The sequence below is a fragment of the Myripristis murdjan genome, chromosome 7 (genome assembly GCF_902150065.1).
Source record: "Myripristis murdjan chromosome 7, fMyrMur1.1, whole genome shotgun sequence".
Classification (NCBI taxonomy): domain Eukaryota; kingdom Metazoa; phylum Chordata; class Actinopteri; order Holocentriformes; family Holocentridae; genus Myripristis; species Myripristis murdjan.
Genome location: NC_043986.1, coordinates 13,779,863 through 13,799,983, shown reverse-complemented (window position 1 = coordinate 13,799,983; position 20,121 = coordinate 13,779,863). Strand labels below are relative to the sequence as shown.

At 42.1% G+C, this 20,121-nt stretch overlaps 1 protein-coding gene across 2 annotated transcripts in view; it reads left to right on the top strand.

Moving 5' to 3' along the window:
• pex14 (peroxisomal biogenesis factor 14) overlaps positions 1–20,121 on the top strand; it is a 46,935-nt gene that overhangs the window by 22,503 nt on the left and 4,311 nt on the right. For both annotated transcript variants that reach the window (XM_030055513.1, XM_030055512.1), the window contains 4 exons: positions 5,871–5,996; positions 8,162–8,247; positions 10,051–10,153; positions 14,398–14,495. In XM_030055513.1, the coding sequence (XP_029911373.1) occupies positions 5,871–5,996; positions 8,162–8,247; positions 10,051–10,153; positions 14,398–14,495 (413 nt within the window). The remainder of the gene's footprint in view (positions 1–5,870; positions 5,997–8,161; positions 8,248–10,050; positions 10,154–14,397; positions 14,496–20,121) is intronic.

The following is a 20,121-nucleotide window of genomic DNA, read 5'->3' as shown; positions in this document are numbered from 1 at the left end:
AGGGTAAAGATGGGAGAAAATAGAGTAATGAAACCCTGAGCACAAAGTATGTTTGACAAGCACTTTGCATTTGACACAGTATTCAGAGGACGTTTCACGACTTGTATGATACTCCCATAAACCAGAGTGCCTGGAGAGCAGGATGTCTGCTTATTCATACCTTGACTGACAACTAAGCTCCTCCTTTGCCACCTTAGGTTAATTCAAGCTTTCTTTGCAGTGGCCCTAAACTTTATTGAGCCAGGTGTTATTCTTTTTATTGCCCTGTCCCAGACTGATTTTCAGATGGCTGTTATTTGTAAATGATCATGGTTCAGACAATGACATTGCACCAGCAGAAGGCCTTTGTGACTGAGCCTCACCTTGAACAGTGTAATTATACCACAATGGCTGTCGCTCTGTAAGCAGCTCACCTGAGTTTAAGAGTAGGAAGGCAGCTAATCTTCACAGTGTCAATAACCCAGTCGCAGATTATTATGTTTCATGCAAAATTTACCTGCTATTCATTTTCATGATGAGTTTGCCCAACCAAAGCAAATTCACCTTGCACGTGTTAGTGCTGCTGTAACAGATGTCCCTATAAGTTCTACTTACCTGCTGGATTCAGACCAAAATATATGTGCTGTTGTTTCTCACATATGAAGTGTCATGACAGGTCGCATTTGAGAACTGGTTTATACCGTCAAAGGTGCATAGGCCATGTTTTAAGGCAGACTATGTAGTTTCAAATGGGAGGGCACACCACATTGTTTACTAATGTTAAGGATGAGGCTGAGGAAGAATAAAAGCCCTCAGGTTCATTCCAAGACTAATAACCCAAAGAATTAATGGAACACATTTAATTGCCTATCTTGAATGGAATCTGTTGCTATCAAGTGTTCACAAAAAGATAAACAAAGGAATGAAATAATCTTATATTTTGGGTTATGATGGGGTTAAAGGTCCCGAACTCCTCATCATAACAAGGCGGCTTTCCCCTCCCCACTGAAACTGCATAGTCTGCCTTTAAGGTTTGACACAGTTTCTTTTTGGCATGACCGGTTGAAATTAGCTTTCTTACATGAAAAGATTCATATGCTTACTCCAAACAGGAATAGGTTGGGTAAAGCTTTTAAATGGGCCAAAAGTGTAAAAAATGCATTGAGTGAAAAAGGAAGTGCCCACTCACTACAGTAATGAAAAGTATGACAAATGATGACAGTTGGTTCATTCCTCATCTATCTTATATTCTCACACAAGACAAACGTAGTGATGGACATAGCTATAGACCAATAGTCACAGCCGCCTTATTTCCTCACATATACCCAGGCTCCCATGCTGTCCTCTCAACCTTTTGACCCTGAAACTCAATCAACCTCCTCGTCCCACTGCAACCACAGCAAATGTGTCAGTCTTAATTTCTAATACAGTTTAATGTCATATTTATGTAAATACTTCTGGATTTTACTCTATATTAACAGCCAGAAATGTCAAAGCACACATAAAATGAAACAATACCATCTCCCGGTAGAGTGGAATTTAAATTGGATTCCTCTTGCTGCCACTACTTATGCCGGCCAGCTGATGAAGGGGAAAATAGGGCCCACTTTGATTGCATGTTGCAGAATCTTTACACAATAATCTCGCTCGTGCATATTATTTCCCTGCATATTTGTGCCCTAATCTGCACTGAAGGATGCCTCTCTGGTTACATCTCCTTTTTTCCAAAGAGATCCTAATAGTCTGGTTTATTTCAATATTCATAGAAAAAATGTAATTTTCTGTTTTCCTTCAACTGTCAATTTCATGGTATGAATTGGCAATTATGCAGTCCAATATTTTGTGCTGCCCTTCTTGAGTCCTTGTTGAATAAACTGGCTCAAATATTGAAACTTTGTCACTTTAGATGTAATATAAATCAAGATTTAAAACGAAAGATGTTTTCTTTCTTTTGCTGTTGACAGTATTACTACACCGCGGAGTCTGGAAATGAATTGCATTTAAGCTGTCTTACTAACAAGTTATCATCTTAAAGCAATTTTGCTTTACTTGTCCCTTGCCAAGATCAAGTAAATTTTAGTGTGTTTGAGTGAAATGTAATGTGTTCCAGCCTCATCTAGTGAATTGTGCCATCTATGTCCTCCACAATTAACAGATGTGACAACTAAAGAGTGCTGAGCTGCATTTTGGCACCACCATTTAGTCTAGACAATTAGCAGTTGCACACATAATTACCAAAAAATCTAATTCTCAGAACATAGTCAACAACATTTTCCATCTTTTGACATGTCACTTTGACCGTGGCCCTAAAGCTGACATCACTCAGATGCACCCACATTACCTAGCTGGGTGCAGTTAGGAAAAAGTAAAACACGGGGAGTAGAAATACATTGCCACATTACAGATAAATTTGGCATGTGGAACATTCACAGTGCATTCTGTGTCGGTGAGATATAAATGATGGCTAGACTTATTTCTCTTTTATCCCATCAGGATGTCCTGGTTGTTATTGACTTGAATAAATAATGCTAATAGGTTTCACCCTGACTAGAGGGCCAGTGATCAAGGGTCACGGGGAACACAGGTAGGCTGTTGGGTCTATTACCATACCTGGTATGAAGGTAAGGGGAAGGATAAGGTTCATCATTTCAGATATTAATAGGATGCTGTTTGTAAGTGGGGTTATGTGACTCACCTCTCGGACAAAAATGACAATGACCAAGGCCTGCATAGAAGGTAAACGGATTGATGTGGTTATAAATTACTCCACGGCGCCACCTAGCCTAGGCCTTGCCTACTTTGTCATCAGTACAAGGCAATAAAGCAGGGAAATGAGAGCAGAGTCCCCTTTTTTAATACATAAATGAATACGCTATGAGAGTGGTCATTATTTAGGGCATGCCATTTTCAAGCAGCTGTACCACACCAAATGACACGGAGAATATCCCATGCCAGTGCAGCATGCGAAACAGGTTGAAGTTACTCTATAGTTCTCAATAACCCATTGACCTCCATCTATTTATGACCCCTGCCATGCATTTTTTTTCTGAATATCATATTCAAAATGTAAGTAATTTTCACTCAAGGGCAACTTCATAATTCAGACCTTGGAGGACAGTGAAAAAGGCGTTCACCTTTTACTACCCAAAATATTTTAGTAAGCAATTTTTATAATTGGCTGTCCGGTCTGGCTCTTGACCCATAAAGTTCAGAAGTGCCAGAATCGGAGAAATGGATTTTATGTAAGAGCCTTGCTGCCTCTTTGCCCTTAAAAAATGCCCAGAGAATAAGAGCCACTGAAAATAGAGCTGTAAATAACGTGACGAGGAATGGGTTTTCCTTTAAATAAATACCGATCAGGTTTATGTTGAAAGACAATAGAAAACGTAGCCCAGATATGCAGTTTACAGTATTTATAGCTGTAATATCGAGGTGCCAGCACCGTAATTTCATGCCCCAATGAGAATGGCAAGGTCAAAGCAAATGCTTTGGCTGAGCATCTGCTAATACGGTGACTCATAAACAGGCGCTGCGTGTATCAGGTGCACCAAATAATACAGTATAATGAAATACAGAATAGCTTTCCATTATTGTTCTTTTTTATGGTGTCGTCATTAGGTGTAATTTATATCTTAAAAAATTCATCTCCCCACAGGTCGATCTGAAATGGGGGTCCAGGGGTCATTCCACAGGTTCTGGAACCCATAATAAATTTCACAATCTCTTTTTTTGTCTTTGCCTTTTATATGTAAAACTCAGTTTCACCTTGTTCTTTTGGATCTGAGGGGGCTTTCATTTGTTGTTTATTTTCCCCCCCTCGACAATAAGTAGATCAGAGCCAACAACACAGCCGAGTGAGTTGTAATTTGACAAGAAAACATCTTTATGAATTTCCATGTATTTTATTTTGATGCAAGGTAGTGCTTTCATTCTGCGGCACAAACAACATAAAAGACGTGAATAGCCATTAACATGTACATACATTAAGCTTAAAACCAGCTAAAAGTTGAGTGTTGAAAAAGCCCTTTCATTTCAAGGTGAAAAAGAAAATACTGAAACACATTTTTATTTCTTCCCGCTTGGTGAAATGGAGATCTTGCATGTCTCACTCAATAGTCTGCCACCATGTAGTCTGCTGTGGTCAGATGAATCAGGAGTCCAGGGACACATTATTGCTTATTTGACAGTGCAGTCTGACTGCACAAACTCAGCACATGGTGCTCACCACTTCCTGGCACTCAGGACCTGCCGTAGACGACAAGCTAGCCAATATTTGCCTTCAATTATTCAACAATTTTCATGGCCGTTTGAAGTCCTTGGAGCTTTTAAATAGGTGACGGGATAGACCTCCCCTTGGCATCAGCTGTGTGGTAGATCATCAAAGGATTTCTTCATGCTTTCAGGCTGCTGATATAGGGATAGGTCAAAGTGGCATTTCATATCACAACTCAGCCCTCCATTCAAGCTTGGTTCATACTTGGTGTAATTGTAAATCTGGGTATTGGGACCTTTCGCACAGTGTGCTTATATTCAAATAGAAATAATTTCATTAGCAGGATTGTTTTAGTATCTCATTCACACCGCTCAGAAATGGAAATTTGTTTTACACATTTAGTCATCACATATTACACACATAACACTCCACATGGGTGTTATGCTCCGCATGGTTATTATGAAAAACCATTCAAGAGGCTACTGTCACAGATGTAAGGATTTGACTGGCATTTTGCAGAAACCACTGGTATAAACTAAGAGCCATCTCTTGAGGCATTGCAAGTGAACCCATGCCAATAGTTTTGTCTCTCTTAAAGGTTGTAGGAAGCTTATATTGAGCATGTATAGAATTCTCCAAAGCCCGAGGGAATAGTCCCAAGTAAAAGGCCCTCTTACAAAAGGGATTTTCTGTCAGGAAGCAGGTGAACCCAGGAAACGCACTCAGGGAAAATGGCTCTGGAAAGTGATGGTCGTGAAAATGGTAGTGAGAGACAGCCTCTTAAGCTACAGAGAGCAATAGATAGCTAGTAATGTGGACTGTTTTCATCATCAAGCATCAAGTATACAGCTTATCAATACCTAAGACTTTCAGAACAGTCAGTTGACTACAGTCCCCTGTGCAATATGAAAGGGATTAATGTATCAACTTATTTGTCAGCTTTCTCCTTATGGATTTGCTCTAAATGGATAATGTTGTTTTTAAGGTAGTTCACTGAAAGTTGTAATTATTCTTCTTTGTTTAGATTAAGATGCTCATTAAACGATGAGAACCCATAGCAATGGCAGCATATGGCGCCTGAAATAAAATCCTTTCTTGCCACAAAAGGAGATGTTCATATTAGATTTTTTTTTCCTCCTCCCCTCTGATTCTCCATCAGGGAGCCCTTTGCAATTTAATCATCACTAAAATCATTAAAAAGATCTGAAGATTAAATTATATTGGCATTTGCAAAATTATGTAATACATTTACATCACAATGAAGAAATTAAAATAATGCATTTTCTCTGTCTGGGGTGTATAAAATCTCCACCTGGGAAATATAACTGGAGAAGTGGACAGACTCTTATTTTCTTTGCCTTTGGTGACAGTTAATAGGCTAGCAGAGTCTCAGCTTTCATTGTGTGAACCTTTACAGGCTGTCTACTGTTGATGGATGTCCATGAAACGGAAATTCTCAATAGGATTTGCAAATTAATGCATTTTTGAGAAGAGTGTAAAATTTGTCAAGTAGGATTTGCTGTAGTTTCTTTAAATTATGCTTGTAAGATTTGTGGGGAGCCTGGGAAGTATTTAAGCGCAGATATTATGATAGGCAAGGAGCTATTTGTTTCATCCCCACGGCACACCGCTTCAGCACACCCACTGACAGTCTTAAAGGTTTGCCTCTTGATTCCAGGTCTGACTGATGAGGAGGTAGAGTTGGCCATCCAGCGCTCTGGCAGCACGGAAGAGGTCCTTACTGTCAGCACTGTGGGACCTCAGCATCCAGTCCACATCACCCAGATGGCTCACGGACCACACGGTGAGCGCACCCGTACTCTCATCTGCCCTTTGACAACTAGTACCCAGACATTATCTTAACATTTATGTGAACTGTCTGGCCTGGGAAATGAGAAGTTTGTGTTGCACTCCTAGAATCTACTCAGAACTTGGATCACTGTCCAGTATAACCGAGAGGGACATTCCTTGTTACACTAGTTAATCGTCTTAAACATACTACAGATTATTAGTAGCCCACCAAATACTTGTATGAATATTATCATCACGACTGCCACACAGCGTTTACCGTGATTGGGATTCAGACACGGGGACTTTGACATTGTCACAGCACAAGCTTGTGAAGCATCTCTTGCCATTCTGTTTGAAGGGGTTTCACCCCGGCCAGACCCCACACCACAACCTGTATCTTTATTACCTCGGGAGGTTATGAGTGCTGTCCACTGATTTACCAATGCAGAATGAAGTCCGCATAATGCTTAACCCGTATGACAATGATTCCAGATGTATTCCACCCTCATTTATTACCACACTGTCCTTGACTCCCCCGGCATCTCATGTTTTGTAATGAAAGTGATGTTGATGGGATGGCCATGTAGTTAGGGAGACTCACAGCTCTCCGTCCATAGTGGGGGGTTTTATATCAAAACGGCTATAAGGGAGCTGCATAATGAGGTGAGAGCGGGGAGTCTTGTACGGGGGGTCATGCCGAAAAGAGGGGGCTACCTCCCTTTGATGTCCTTGTTATGGGGACGGTGCACGGAGACCCGCATCCATCTCTGTCGAAGTAATGGATACTCTGATCTCTATTTCCACGCGGCGGAAGGACAGGAAGGCCTCCACTGAACCCAATAAATTTGAGAGGAGATTGGAAAAACGGGGGATGGAGACCACAGCTCCACAGCTTAAGTGACCAAATAAAAAAATGGCAGATGGCAGAGTGGAAGTGGAAGAGGAAAAGGGAGAGAGAGAGGAAGAATGGAAGGTCCTAAAAGGGGGAAAAGAGCAAGTGAAGACCTCAGGTGATGCAGTAAGGCTCATTCAGGGTCAAGCGTCTGTCCCAAGGACTTCTTGGTCTTTCAGAAGCATGGTATTCTGGGATAGGTGACAATCTATCGCAGCCATAATGTTGATGAAGACCAAAATTTATGTGGTTACCATATGGACGATGGAGAGTGACGCAGAATTTTCGATGGGAAAGGTTATGGGTTCATCCCAGAATGCTGCAGCAGCACTGAAAAATGCCCTTGAGTAAGGAGAATCATATCACATTCACCTTGAAAATATACCGTATAGTTCAAGATGACTGTGGGTCTCTCATCATTTGATTTGCATGCCAAATCACACAAGTGGTAACGCACAAGATCAATCTGGTTTACTTACTTCAAGTCAGCAAACATGTCTACCACATAGCCCATTAGGTGAAATCAGATCTTTAATAGAATATCAATGGTGTGCTTTAGTGGCCTAGTCTATAATAATTTCCAATTCATTTAGTGCTACCAGAATAAATAAGAGAAAAACTCTGATGTTTCCTTCACAGAGCTGTTTGTTTTTAGTGACATTTTCAGTTGAATGCCTCTCTCATGTGGGGAAATTCCACCTTGACAGACAGTTGGCCTACCCAGATGACAGCTTGCACAATGACACACTTGCAGACTATCTTGTCACTCAGCACAGCAGTGAACTTCTAAACACACACACACTCACTCATCTTTCTGCCCATTCTGGTTCTTTAAGGTTTATATATGTACGTTGTATTAAATCTCACTAAATCCTAAAGTAAGTGCAGGACAAAGCTGCGTTTCTAGAAGAGCAACATTTTTAGTGCCTGTTTGTTCATGCTCGGTGTCCTTACACTTTATGTTCCAGTTTTTTTTTCTAACATAAGCATACACTATTAAGATTTGTTAATTCCTTTTTTATCTTCAGCTATCATGAATGAGTGTCTTTGTTAATTCCTTTTTCTATCTTCAGCTATCATGAATGAGTGTCTTTGTTAATTCCTTTTTCTATCTTCAGCTGTCATGAATTATTGTCTTTGCTGCGTGATGCAGATGGCAAATTCTAAAAGAACCATCTTGTGGAAGGTCTTGTAGGCTACATATTTAATCGAAATGGTCGAAAAGCTATGATGTTCAACCGTTTCTTTGCATTCAAATGTCCATCTTCTTCTTTGGCCCTGTCCAGGTCCAGTAGGCTACAGATGGAGAGACTATGGTGCCCTCACCATCATCATGGTGGGCATGGCGTTTGGCTTGCACCATCTATACAAGGTAGGTTATGCAACTCTTCTCTTGGTCTTCTGAGCATGTTCTTTGAGTATGTCTTTGTTTTTGCTGTTTCATTAAATGTTGATATATGTCACTAAATGCTGATTTATGTGTTACTTTGTACAGTAAGATCTCTCAGAACAGCCCCTCCTTCATATTACATTTAAATTGGTGGTCTTTGCAAGTGCATCAGTTGATGATGAATTATGATGCTAGAATAGAAGGCGCCTCTACAGTGTGTAACATCACTCTGGTGTAGTTATTAAAGGCACTCTGGTTTGCGTCAGAGCATGAGCTCATTTGAACCCCCTCTTTTTAACTTCCCATTCCCTCCTTCTCTGTGATATATATTTTTTTCTTTATAAAATAAAGTTGCAAACGCAGCACACAGCCCTTTTTTGACGTCCTGCCGACTAAAAGTAATCACCCTGGTTTTTATCGGGCTTAGCAGCCCTTGAACATGAGCCCATGAGGCCCCTTGTCCCCCAATGACATTAATCCCATAGTGGTTGTTAGTAGTACTCTGAGTGGCATGTGGAAGCCATTACTCTCATTTTAGAGAAGGACAGGAGCTCTAGCAGTAGCTCTTGGCCTGGATGACAACCCTCTCTCCTCTCTGACTGTGTGTGTGCATGTGTGCGTGTGTGTGTGGATGTGGGTGTGGGAGAGAGAGAGTGAGAGTGCATGAATGCTCGCTCGGGCACCTCATGAGACATATTGGCTTCTCTTGAGATGTCTTGTTATTTCTTCCTCCCTTTGCGCAGCCTTTTGTTGGGCCACAGATGCACATTTGGGTGTCCTGGCCCTTGTGCCTCCATTGCTGTCATCTCTCACTCACACAAAATCACACGTGCCATACCTGTCCATTGGTTCCTCCGTGCAGCAGGGTTAGCCAGCCGCTGGTTGCCTGGGAAGTGGGATTCCCTGGCGGGACGGCACAGGTTGCTGTCATGTCACTGCAGTGTAGCGCCAGTCGCACCATATGTCCAGGCTTCTGCCCATACTTTATTTATGCTATGGAGTGCCTTGTAAACACCACGCTCCCAGCAGCCCACTTATTAATTACCACGTGTTGACACTCATTTAATCTTTTTCTCTAAAAAGTGTTTATTACTTGCACTGGTGTTACCACTTGCCACCTGAGTTGGAGAGAAAACCCGGCCCGGGCAGCAGCATGCTCCAAACCGGCTGTAGGGGAATGACTGATCTTAACTGAGTTTTAAAAAGCAGACAACCTTGATGATTTTGAATGCTGTTCAGCAATGCCCTCCAAGGTCACATGCCCCTTACTTGTATTTGCTGAGCTCAGCTTCACACACACATGCATATAGGATTCAGTCAAACACTGCCTAGATGGATAAGACTGAATAACACTCACGCTGTATAACAAGAGAGATCCTTGTTTGGCTATCAGATGTGCATATCACTTGGTACACTTGTGTTAATTCAATGACAGAAGGCTGAGGAACAAGAAGACATTGATTCTGGGTTTGGAGGACTATTTTCAGTGTTCATGGTCATGCTTTGTCATTCTGTTAATTGTTTATTTCTCTCCTTCACTCTCCCCTAAATGCCTTAATTCATCTTATTTCCTCTGCTGGTATGACACTGGCAGACTCCTATACCAGTTGGCTGGACACTTTACTTTTAACGATGCATGTGCATAACCAGATGGTTTAAACAAATGGGCTCCACTCCAAAAACAATGCCTTTGACCCTTCACCACCAAGGCCCTCTCTTTTCCTTCTGTTTCCGTCCCTTCCCGCCGGAGAGAAGTGTAATAGCGTGTCATGTTTTTAATTGCAGAAATACATCCTTCCCCTCATTATGGGTAGCCGAGAGGACAAGAAGCATCTGCAGAGGATGGAGAGCAACATCGCGGCGATGAGTGGCACGCTGACACAGACAGGTGAAGATTAATATCTTCATCACTTTCTCCCTCCTTAACATTTTCCCTCATTTATCTGTCGCCAAAATCGGGGGGCCCTGCACGTTTTTAACAAATGACGCCGCTGTCATTTCGCTTTAATTTGAAATTGCTTGTTTACTGTCAGGCTCTGGCTCAATTAATTACGTTTCGCTGAAAAGCTCTTAACCTCGGAATATTAATGAGGGGTTGGGAAATGACAACTTTTCTCTCCCCTCCATCCTCCCTCCCTCTCCCCATCCATCCCGCTCCCCCCCTGCACCAACCTCACCCCCACCCGAACCACCACTGCCATCATCATCACCCACCCTCCTCCCCGTAGGTGGCGAGAAAGTTCATTTTAATTTTGTGCTTGTGCGTTGGTGTGTGTGTGGCGTGGCGCGGTGCGGCGTCTGGGCTCAGCTCTGGGCCTAGTGTGATTAAGTGCACAGTGACAGGTGCGGCTCCCATGTTGGACAGGTGAGGAATCTCAACCTGGCTGTCAGACATGGAGGGAGGGAGAGCAAGAGAGGGAGAGAGATGCATTCCTAGCTCTTGGTCAGTATAATTAAAAATCCAGGGAGGCGTCAGTGAGGGAGACTCTGAGAAAGTTTGGTCTTTTTAGCGGTAGAGTTCAGCTGGAGTCTGTTTTCACCTGAAAAACATAGGGATAGGCAAGCTGGCCCTGGAAAGCACGCTGCGGGAGGCTGTGTTTTGTTATTCATAACATTAATGCTCTTTGCTTTCACACCGTACAATGATATATCACATAACAGGATCAATAAATAGGGCTGGGTTGTGAGAACGACCTCCCAGTACAGTACATATCACAGTACATGTGTCAAGATGCATTGCAATACTCGGGAATCGACTTAAAATGTATGAACACACTTCACAATCCAAGCTATTGCATAACACCACGGTGGACTAATAAAATATACAACATATTGTATGATTATTTGGTGAAAAACCGAGTTAAAACAGTTAAATTAAACAAAAAAAAATCCCATTCCAGTGTACAACCTCATTATAACGTTAAAAATTGTACGTCATCATGTAAGAATATGACAATGAAGTGCATAAACAGTATCAACACAACAGCCTGCGTAGTCAATACAACACAGCAGTACTCAGCTATACATTTTTGCACAGCTTTATCAATAAAGTATTTTGTTTGGATTATTAATCATTGAATTGAAAGTGTATTTTGATTTAGAAGAATCTGTATAAAACATGCCATCGTTAAATTCACAGTAAATGAGATTGGAGTCATGGCATTCAGTCACATTGAGTGCAAATTCCCAGATGAGGTTTTACAAACACAGCAAAGGGATGACACTCGGTTAACAGTGGTTCATGTCTAAAATTCTCTAAGCAATTAAGGTGATTATGTCTTTTCTCAAAAATAAAAAAACTAAAGAAAACAAAACAAAAAAAAAAAAAAAAAAAACACTCTCTCCATAGTCCAGGCATAGCACAAAGTCTGTGAATTCTCATCAGATGTGTGTTGATCATTGTTTTGAGAGAAACAGAGAGAGAGAGGGGGAGAGAGAGAGAGAGAGAGAGAGTGAGTGAGAGAGACAAAGGAACCAAAACAAATGTATGTGGACCTCAGGCTACATGCTAACTTATCAGCAATTATATCTCATTAACTGAAATACAAACACCCCTTTTGTTATGTTCCCGTCCAGTACGGTCTGCGTCACGAAACTACTTACTGAAGATGAAAATATAGCTGCTATCATTTTATCCGATCACACCCATCCTATTGTTTTGTGTCTGAGTAAGGTAGGTGGAGGGCAGCAACTGTGTGACATTGCATGCAAGGTGTGCCACTCTAAATCTGATTAACAAATATGTGCTCTTTTATGGTCATTTTCTCCCAACTATGCAAACACATTTCCTCCGGCTATTGACCGCCTATTCTTTCTTTACTTTTCCCTTTTTGGAGGCCTGCCAGCCTGCAAACCTTGCTTTGTTTGTTGTCAAAGGTAGAATTTCACAATAAGAGTCCCCCTGTGTTCTGCACACAGTGGGCAGGACTTCAGTGGAAAAGCCAGGGTCTTCCCTTCAGCCAGTGTGGGGAACTAATTTGCTGTGACTGCAGTAGCCAAGCTGCTATTGTAGTTAATGACTGTTGTAGTTAACAGTTGGGGAGAGGGGTTGCAATTACACTGAGAGTTTTCTCCCCCTGCTCTCTCTTTGTCTTTCTCTCTGTCTCCCTCTCTCTCCTCACTGCACTGAGTAATAGCGACCGACTGCCTGGCTGCTGCCAATTGCTTGAACTCCCTTTTGTTAAAGTTCATGTATTTCTCTAGTGCCGGGCGCAATGAGGTGATGTATCCTTTTGAATGGGGACTACATTAGTCTCTCTCGCCAGCCCCAGCTCCAGACTAGGGGCCTTGACTCCCATTATGATTTGCCTACAACTTCACACAGACAATTAATGAATGGATCTTGGAAGCACTTCAGCACACCCAGGCTGTAATGGAATTGTGCGGCTGTTTGGGCACTCTTTGTCGGTGGGAGCCATATTGGTGACCAGCTGGCCATTAAAGACAGAGACAGGCCTGGACATATGTAGTGTACATTATATGGAGGTATTTACTGAATAATTTACTGAATACACAATGTGGGCCCTCTTCACAGCAGCTGCAAGCTTGTCTCTGATTCCCTCTCTCTCTCTCACACACTCAGTGACACACACACACACACACACACACCCTCATCACAGCTACAAAGTCTCCATCTGATTCATGCCTGGCCAAAGTCATTGACCTCATTATTCTTGGCTTCATATCTGTGATAGCTGAGGGTTAGAAGTTCTTAATTTTTGTCAAGTATCTCGGGAGTACAAAGGAGGAAACTTTGTTGACAGGCTTGAAAAGATTGACTGTAAACAATTTGGTCTGAACCAGTTGAAAAACCGAGCCAGTGGTTAATTCAGTAAGTACAGCATTACTGCCTTGGCAAACTGACCCACACATCTGGAAAAGTTGTGTTGTGGTAAGGTGGAAACACCCATAGGAGACTAATAAGGCAATTCTTGGTGTAGTGCGCACACCCCTGTCAGTAGCACCTTTTTAAGCAGGCCTGGCCAAAGGGGATTTTAGTTTTATGGCTGTCATCAGAAAACAAAAAAGGCTGGTCACATTTTGGAGCCGAAAACTCCCAAGCATTTTTTTTTTTTTCACTGTGTTTTTAGGCCAAGCCTCCATTCATGCTCAAACATAATCTGTAAGATTCTGCAACCATAAAAAGATCAAACATTTCAGCACCACACCCATATTGATACAACTCCACCCATTTAAACACAGGTGTCACTACAAGATATTAACCTTCTTTGAAAGATCAAATATTTTGTCTGTGTTGTTTTTTTTTCAAAAGAAACACAATCTCCAAGCTAGACTCCGTCTTTTGTCCTGCCCCTGGTTAATGTGAGAGCAGGTTTCTTTACATCCCATCCAGTCGGCAGCAGTGCAGGCAAGCTTTTAACCATTGGCCTGACAACCTCAGCAGTGGACCGCCACAATATCTGTTGATGTTAATCCTATTAGGCTTGATTTAACACTTTACACGCCCATGATTTATATGAATGTTTATTGGTTTTCTGTAATATAATCAGCTTGGGGAAACTTAATGCATTGTTTGGTAATACACGCGTGACTGGAAGCAGGGGGCAACAAACTGTGCCCGGTGTTATTTGAAATCATACACCCTCTTCCAACACCAACACTTGAACTAATTCAATCTTCAAAGTCAATGGAAAAAGAGCAATATTTATTGGGATTAGGGGGGACATTTTGTCTGGCAGCCTCCTCCCAAATGAGAGCCTTGTTTTTTCCTTTGTTGATCGTTTGAGGGTTTAAGATGCATTAGAAGGCAGTGTCTGGGTGGATAATGGAAGGTTAGAGACTGTTATTTGATTTAAGTTCAGACACTAGAGATTAATATCTCCATCCTATGCACAAAAATAGCCCCCCCACCCCCCACGCCTCGGACCAAAAAGCTGAGACTAAAGTTACTGGTTATTAGCTTTGATTACAAATCTTGGAGGACAGCTTTGATCAGTGACACAAGCCTAGTTCCATCGGTTCTGTCATCATTTTTATTTGGGCCCGCAGTGGATTAAGAGTTGCGTTTTCATTTCTTATCTTCAATGCTCTAGCACCAAAATGTTGGTTTTTTTTCCCGCTTTGAGTGGTTTGCACTGTCTTAAATGTATGGTATTGTGTTTGTGTCCACAGTCAGCCAGCTCCAGCAGACCCTGGCCTCAGTCCAGGAGCTTCTGGTCCAGCAGCAGCAGAAAATCCAGGAGCTCTCCCAGGAATTGGCCACGGCAGAGGTAGTTACCACCTCATCAGCAACTCTGCACCCTCCACCCCTCACCACCACCCTCTCTGGCTGCAAAAATGTCAAAAAAAAAAAAAACCTAGATAAATCTCTAAGATTCTGCCTGTTTACCCATTTTATGAGAAAAAACAGTTTGACTCAGGTTCTCTTCTGAGTTTTTCACGCTTAAACGGTCCTGAACGCTAAGTGTTAGCAGTGCTTCTAACTGTAAACTTGTTAAGATCTGCGGTGTTAAATTCATGCCTTGAGGAAAGCAAGATGGTGTTAAGTTTGAGATCACAGGACAGCTCAGTAAAAGCTAAGTAGCTGTGTTGTTGAATCCCCGCTGAGAGAAACGATTCTGCAGGCTTCTGTGTGCTAAAAACTGTTGCGCCATCCTGACTCATAACTAGCTAAGATGGACAGCCTTATTATACACCATCAAAACACAGGCTGCAAAAAAGTATGGTGCATCTCATCATGAGATCATAATCTTTAACCATATTGCCATTCCTCTTTGCCTCGATTTTTATAGGCCGTGTTCATAATCTGCTGAGAATTGTAAGTGTTTAGGTGCATTGGACTGAGTGATTGTTTTAAAAACTTATGTGCAAGGATGAAATGTTGCTTGCTTTTTTATAACACCAGTCATAAATTGCTTTATGATCCCCGGGCCCTAAAAAAGTGCCTTGGAAGAGACAATCTTAGACAATGTTTTATGTCCACAGCTTGTTAAGCACATGGGTGTTTGACTACAGCATCTGGATATCCCAGGAAAACATATGCGAACACATCTGCTTCAGCACAAACACGGAGGAAAAATATGAATTTCTTCCCTGGATGAGGTTCATCAAAAACTGACGACTCGTAACTCATTTTGCTGCGCCTCAGGCTCTTCTCAGCCTCAGTTTCCCCAAGCAGGTCAGAAAGCGGTGGCCTACATCAGCTGTGCGCGTATGGGAGCAATGCTCTAAGTGGACCCATGCAGGCCTGAAACAGAACTTGCTATGGGTCCCTTTCAGCCAAGCCCAAGGCCCACTTTAAACAATGAGCTACCTCGACAGCACAGAGGGATAAGGGATGTTTTTCTTTTCATTCGTCATCGCCAAAACACAGATTGGATTAAAAAGTGTCTACTTCATTTGCCATGAGTGCCTTGTTGGACAGCAGTAGTGTATAAAAAGTATATTTCACTTCAAAACACCCATTAAACAAATCATAAACTCTGCTTTATAGCTATAGTGTTGATCTTAAATTTTCCCTGTGAGTCGGCATAAGGCCCTCTGTTGTCTCAGGCCATAGGGGAAATTGGGAAATTGTTTTCAGGTCCGGGGCGTGTGATTAGAAACACATGTTGGAGCTGGTGAGCTACTTATCATTCACCGTTAGCGGCTTTCGGGGTTTGCCTCACCACGCCACTCGAAGTGCGCCACACTTGGCAATTATACCTCTCAACGCGGAAATGTGCCTTTAACCCAAAGCACATGGAGACTTCTGTTTCCTCAGCTGCTAAGTAAACACTTCGCATAGTTCGGAAACCACTGAATTGCAGCGTGCGTATACTGTCCCAAAACTGGGGACCTCATTATGGAAGTGAGTTTAGACAGACTGGCTCGTGCACATCCACACACTTTCACACACACACACACACAAACGCAGCTACGTGCTGATATTGCACATTTCTGCCTACAAGACTTGAAGGTCCGGGACAATTCTCCTTTTTTTTTTTGCTGTTTTCTCTCTAATCTTAACTGGAATTGGAGTATTATCATGCTGCTGTGTTTACCACTGGTGCTAAATGCCTGGCTTAAGGACGAATTTGCCTCAGGCTCATTCATCCCCAATGTTAAACAGACAGTCTATTTCTGCTCCATTATCATTACAAATCTGCCAGTTAACAGTGTTTGCCCCGCCGTCGCAACTCACTGATAGTTCTCTTTATTAGTGGATGCACATAGAAGATTAGAAACCGCCTCCTTGCTTGTGCGAGACGAACTGCCAGTGGGAAAGTGCATAAATAGAGTGAAATCAATTGCACTGTACGAGTGTTTCCACTCAAAAACGCTCCTCTGGGGACTTCCTTTTGAAACTAATTCTATCATAAATATACATGCATTACACGAAAACACACTGTCTGCCGGCAGAGTAACTGTGAATTAATTTGCCTTCAGACACTCTTAAACAAGGCTTGTTAAAGATCTTATCTTGTTGCTAATGGTCCATAGGCGTTTATCTTCATTTAGCCGGATATGCGTTGCCGTCCTTGGGTGCTGCTAGAGTTGAGACTCTTTTTTTTTTTCTTTTAATTTTTTTCCTTTCTTTTTTCTTCAGGCACTTAGTTAAGCAGCAGAAAGGGGTTGACCCCTATCACACCCAGGCAACCACCCGAGACATATTAGTTACACTGCCATTAGACCAGTTAGCTGTACTGTGGATTTACACTGTAAAAACATATCTAGCTCAGTATATGTTAATAAGCCCAGTTAATAAGCCAGCACAGTGGTGGTTCATGATAATTTATTAAGGGGTAGGCAGCATATCTGGAATCAGGCTCTGTGTGTTGGTGAGGTTGGTTGGTTTATGTTTTGCTTGTGCACTTTTTGCAGTGCACTGTGCCAGGGGAATTATTTTTTGCACAGTTAAGGTTATACAGAGCCCTGCGTGATGAAAATGCAGCGTGCATCTGTACACCGGGCAGTGTGCAAGAAGACAAACAGGCATGAGCAAGCTCCATGTTGGTAAAATATACATCTAAACATCAGGAAGTCACTTTGTAATCTTTTGACTGTAATGGCCAATGAATTAAAGTGATTTTGCATACCTAGCATAATATCTACAAAATTTATACTTCACATTTCTGCTAATCTTGTCCCAAAGCGAGCAGTCATATTTTAGAGCTCAGATATCATTTGGCCTACCTTCTTATGCAGTTGGTTTCCATTCATTCCGCTAATATGAAAATGAACTTTCAGAGACTTCAAACTTTTTTCACACCAGTTTTCCATCACCGCAATAAAGTCGTACAGATGAGGTTCCCTAAAAGCAGCAGCACCGTGGTGTTTTGATGACTTGAAACTGGGTAGAGTGAAATTGTCCGTCCACCAGGAAAAAGTTTGCTTGTTAGTTTTAGACTTGTTAGTTTCGTGGTTCCGTGGTGATTGTGGATATTTTCTTGAAGTTGATATGTATCACAAAATGGCTCATGTAAACACTAATGCTCAAAGCAGTGTTACATATTGTAACATTATGCAGTATGTCAAACAAAACACAACATTTTTTTTTTAGTTTGCCAAAAAAAACAAAATGTAGTCGTCATTAGGGTTGGGCATTGTTTGGATTCTGATCGATTGTGAGTCCGATCCCTCCCCTGCCTCACCGACGGAGGGCGTCGAGGCAGGAGAGGGGGACCGCTACAGCACATCACACACAGTACCCTCGTTGATTAGGATGCAGGCGAAGGTGTTGAGACATGTTAGTAGTGCATCCTCCCTTACACCAAATTAGTTTAGCACAGGTGTTGGACAGTGCTGCCGAAACAGCATTTTTCAGAGAAAAATAGCGCCATATTTTTTTTCCTGTTATTTAATTGTTATGTGGACAGTAGTTTAAGTACCAGTGAGTATCTCTTTAGTCCCTTTGTCTTTGTGGCCTTGGATATGTCCTGATCAGTTGTCTCTGACATATTGTACTCCTGTCTGTTGTCTGCTGCTTGCTGTCATTGTTTATGTTCAGGAGCTGCTTGAACTAAATTGCCGCCTTGGGGACCAATAAAGTTGTCTGGATCTGAATCTGAATCTGAATCTGAATCATCCAACTCTCACAGGTGGATACCACGGTAGCCACTATGGAAACTGAAACTAGCGCAAGTGATATTTGTTTAATTTGTTTAATAGAAACTAATCACCAAAATAAAAATAAAAATTTCTTAACAATTCAAAACAGTTCCAATTTAGAGCTTACCTTACTCGTAATCTTCTATTTAGAAGTGAACTATGCATTATAATATGACAATTTCTTCGCTATATGATTACACTAAAAGATGATTAGTGATAATATTGAATTATCATCTAGCCCTACTAGAGAGTGCTGGTGCATTTGTTAAGTGAATAACCTCATAGAGTGTGTGTATGTATACACTGACATCTTTCAAAGCGGTGGTATTGCCCTTTTAATTAGGTTAAGGCTTATCAGAAGGGGTGTGTTGTGGCAGGTCTTGATGTCAGCTATTATATGGTGTTTCTGTGTAGGTGCTCCACATAATATACTGTGTGTTGCCTGTGGTTAACAGTTCTGTTTAAGCCTGCTTTTGTTATGTCAACGGACATGACACGAGTATGCAGATGTCTTAATGTCTCAGTCTTTTAGGGCAGCCTGCCGTTTTCTTGGGCGGATTCTGTGCCTTGGAAGTCTTAAAGCTCAGCCCATAGAGCAATTAATTTTTTTTCTAACGTAAAAGGAGAGAGAAGCAGAATCCACCCTTATTATATGGGTGCCTTGGGGAGACAAGGGATTAAGATGGTTCTAATGAGGTGACGGCTGTAATAAGAGTGTCTTCACCAGGCCTCCAACGCGCCATCTCTAAAACAGGGCCGCTTATCAGCCAGGTTTAGGAGACGATAAGAACCAAATACCTCCACCCCCCTCTTCTCTCGCTCGTCTTCTCCCTTCAGTTCTCCTCCTCTACCTCCCTCCTTCCACTGTAAATGAGTCTGATCCCTTTCAGATGTGATTCAATTAATTTCTCTTAGATTTAATTACAAGCGAAAGAGTCCAAGTTATCCCTCTCCCCTCGATAGGGGGTCCACGCTTCCTAACAAGCCGCCTCTGGTGAATCAGGAGAGTCTTAATTACAGTTTTTAGTTTTCTTTTATCCCACTTTTTCCCTCATCTTCTCCCTCTGCTCCCTCCAGTGCCATCCATCTAGCTCCCCTCTCTTGCTCGTGTTTTTCTTCGGGAATAGACCGAGCAAGGAGACAGGAGTGCAGGTGCAATACAATCATCTAGAACACCGGCTGTCTGAAAACACCTGCTACCAGTGCGCGCAGGCTGTATTTTCAAGTACTTTCCCCCACTTTAGCCCACGTTCTCAAGAGTTCAGCTGAGCCACTACAAAGCATTTCACTTTCATCGCTGCATTTCACTACTTGCACGTTGGTGCAGAATTTCTTCTGACCTCCTAACAGTGAAAAGTGAAGCTGAGATCGATTTTCAGCAGCAATTTGCAATTCAAATATTTAGCAGGATACCACGTTTAGTCATCATTCCCCACAACCAGTTCATGCTGTGCCAGTCCGGGAATGATAACACTCACCTCTGATAAAAGAGAAAAAGAACAAAACAAAGTCCCAAGCTGTGGTCTGCCCTCATGAATGCAGCCATTGTTCAAGATAGTCATTATCCAAAACTCCCGACCTGCCCTGATCTTTTCTAGGGAGTATGGAAAATTATGTAAAAATTGCATGATTCACGCTCACTCGCCATTCTGGGCGATGCCGGCCATAAAGATGTCTGTAGTTGGATTGTTTGCCCGGCTTCCCGTCATCACAAGCAGTGGGCTCACAGGTAGGCGGTTGTGAAGTTGTTATATGGTGATGGATGACTTGACGACACAAGAGCATGTGGTTTGAGCATTTGCATTT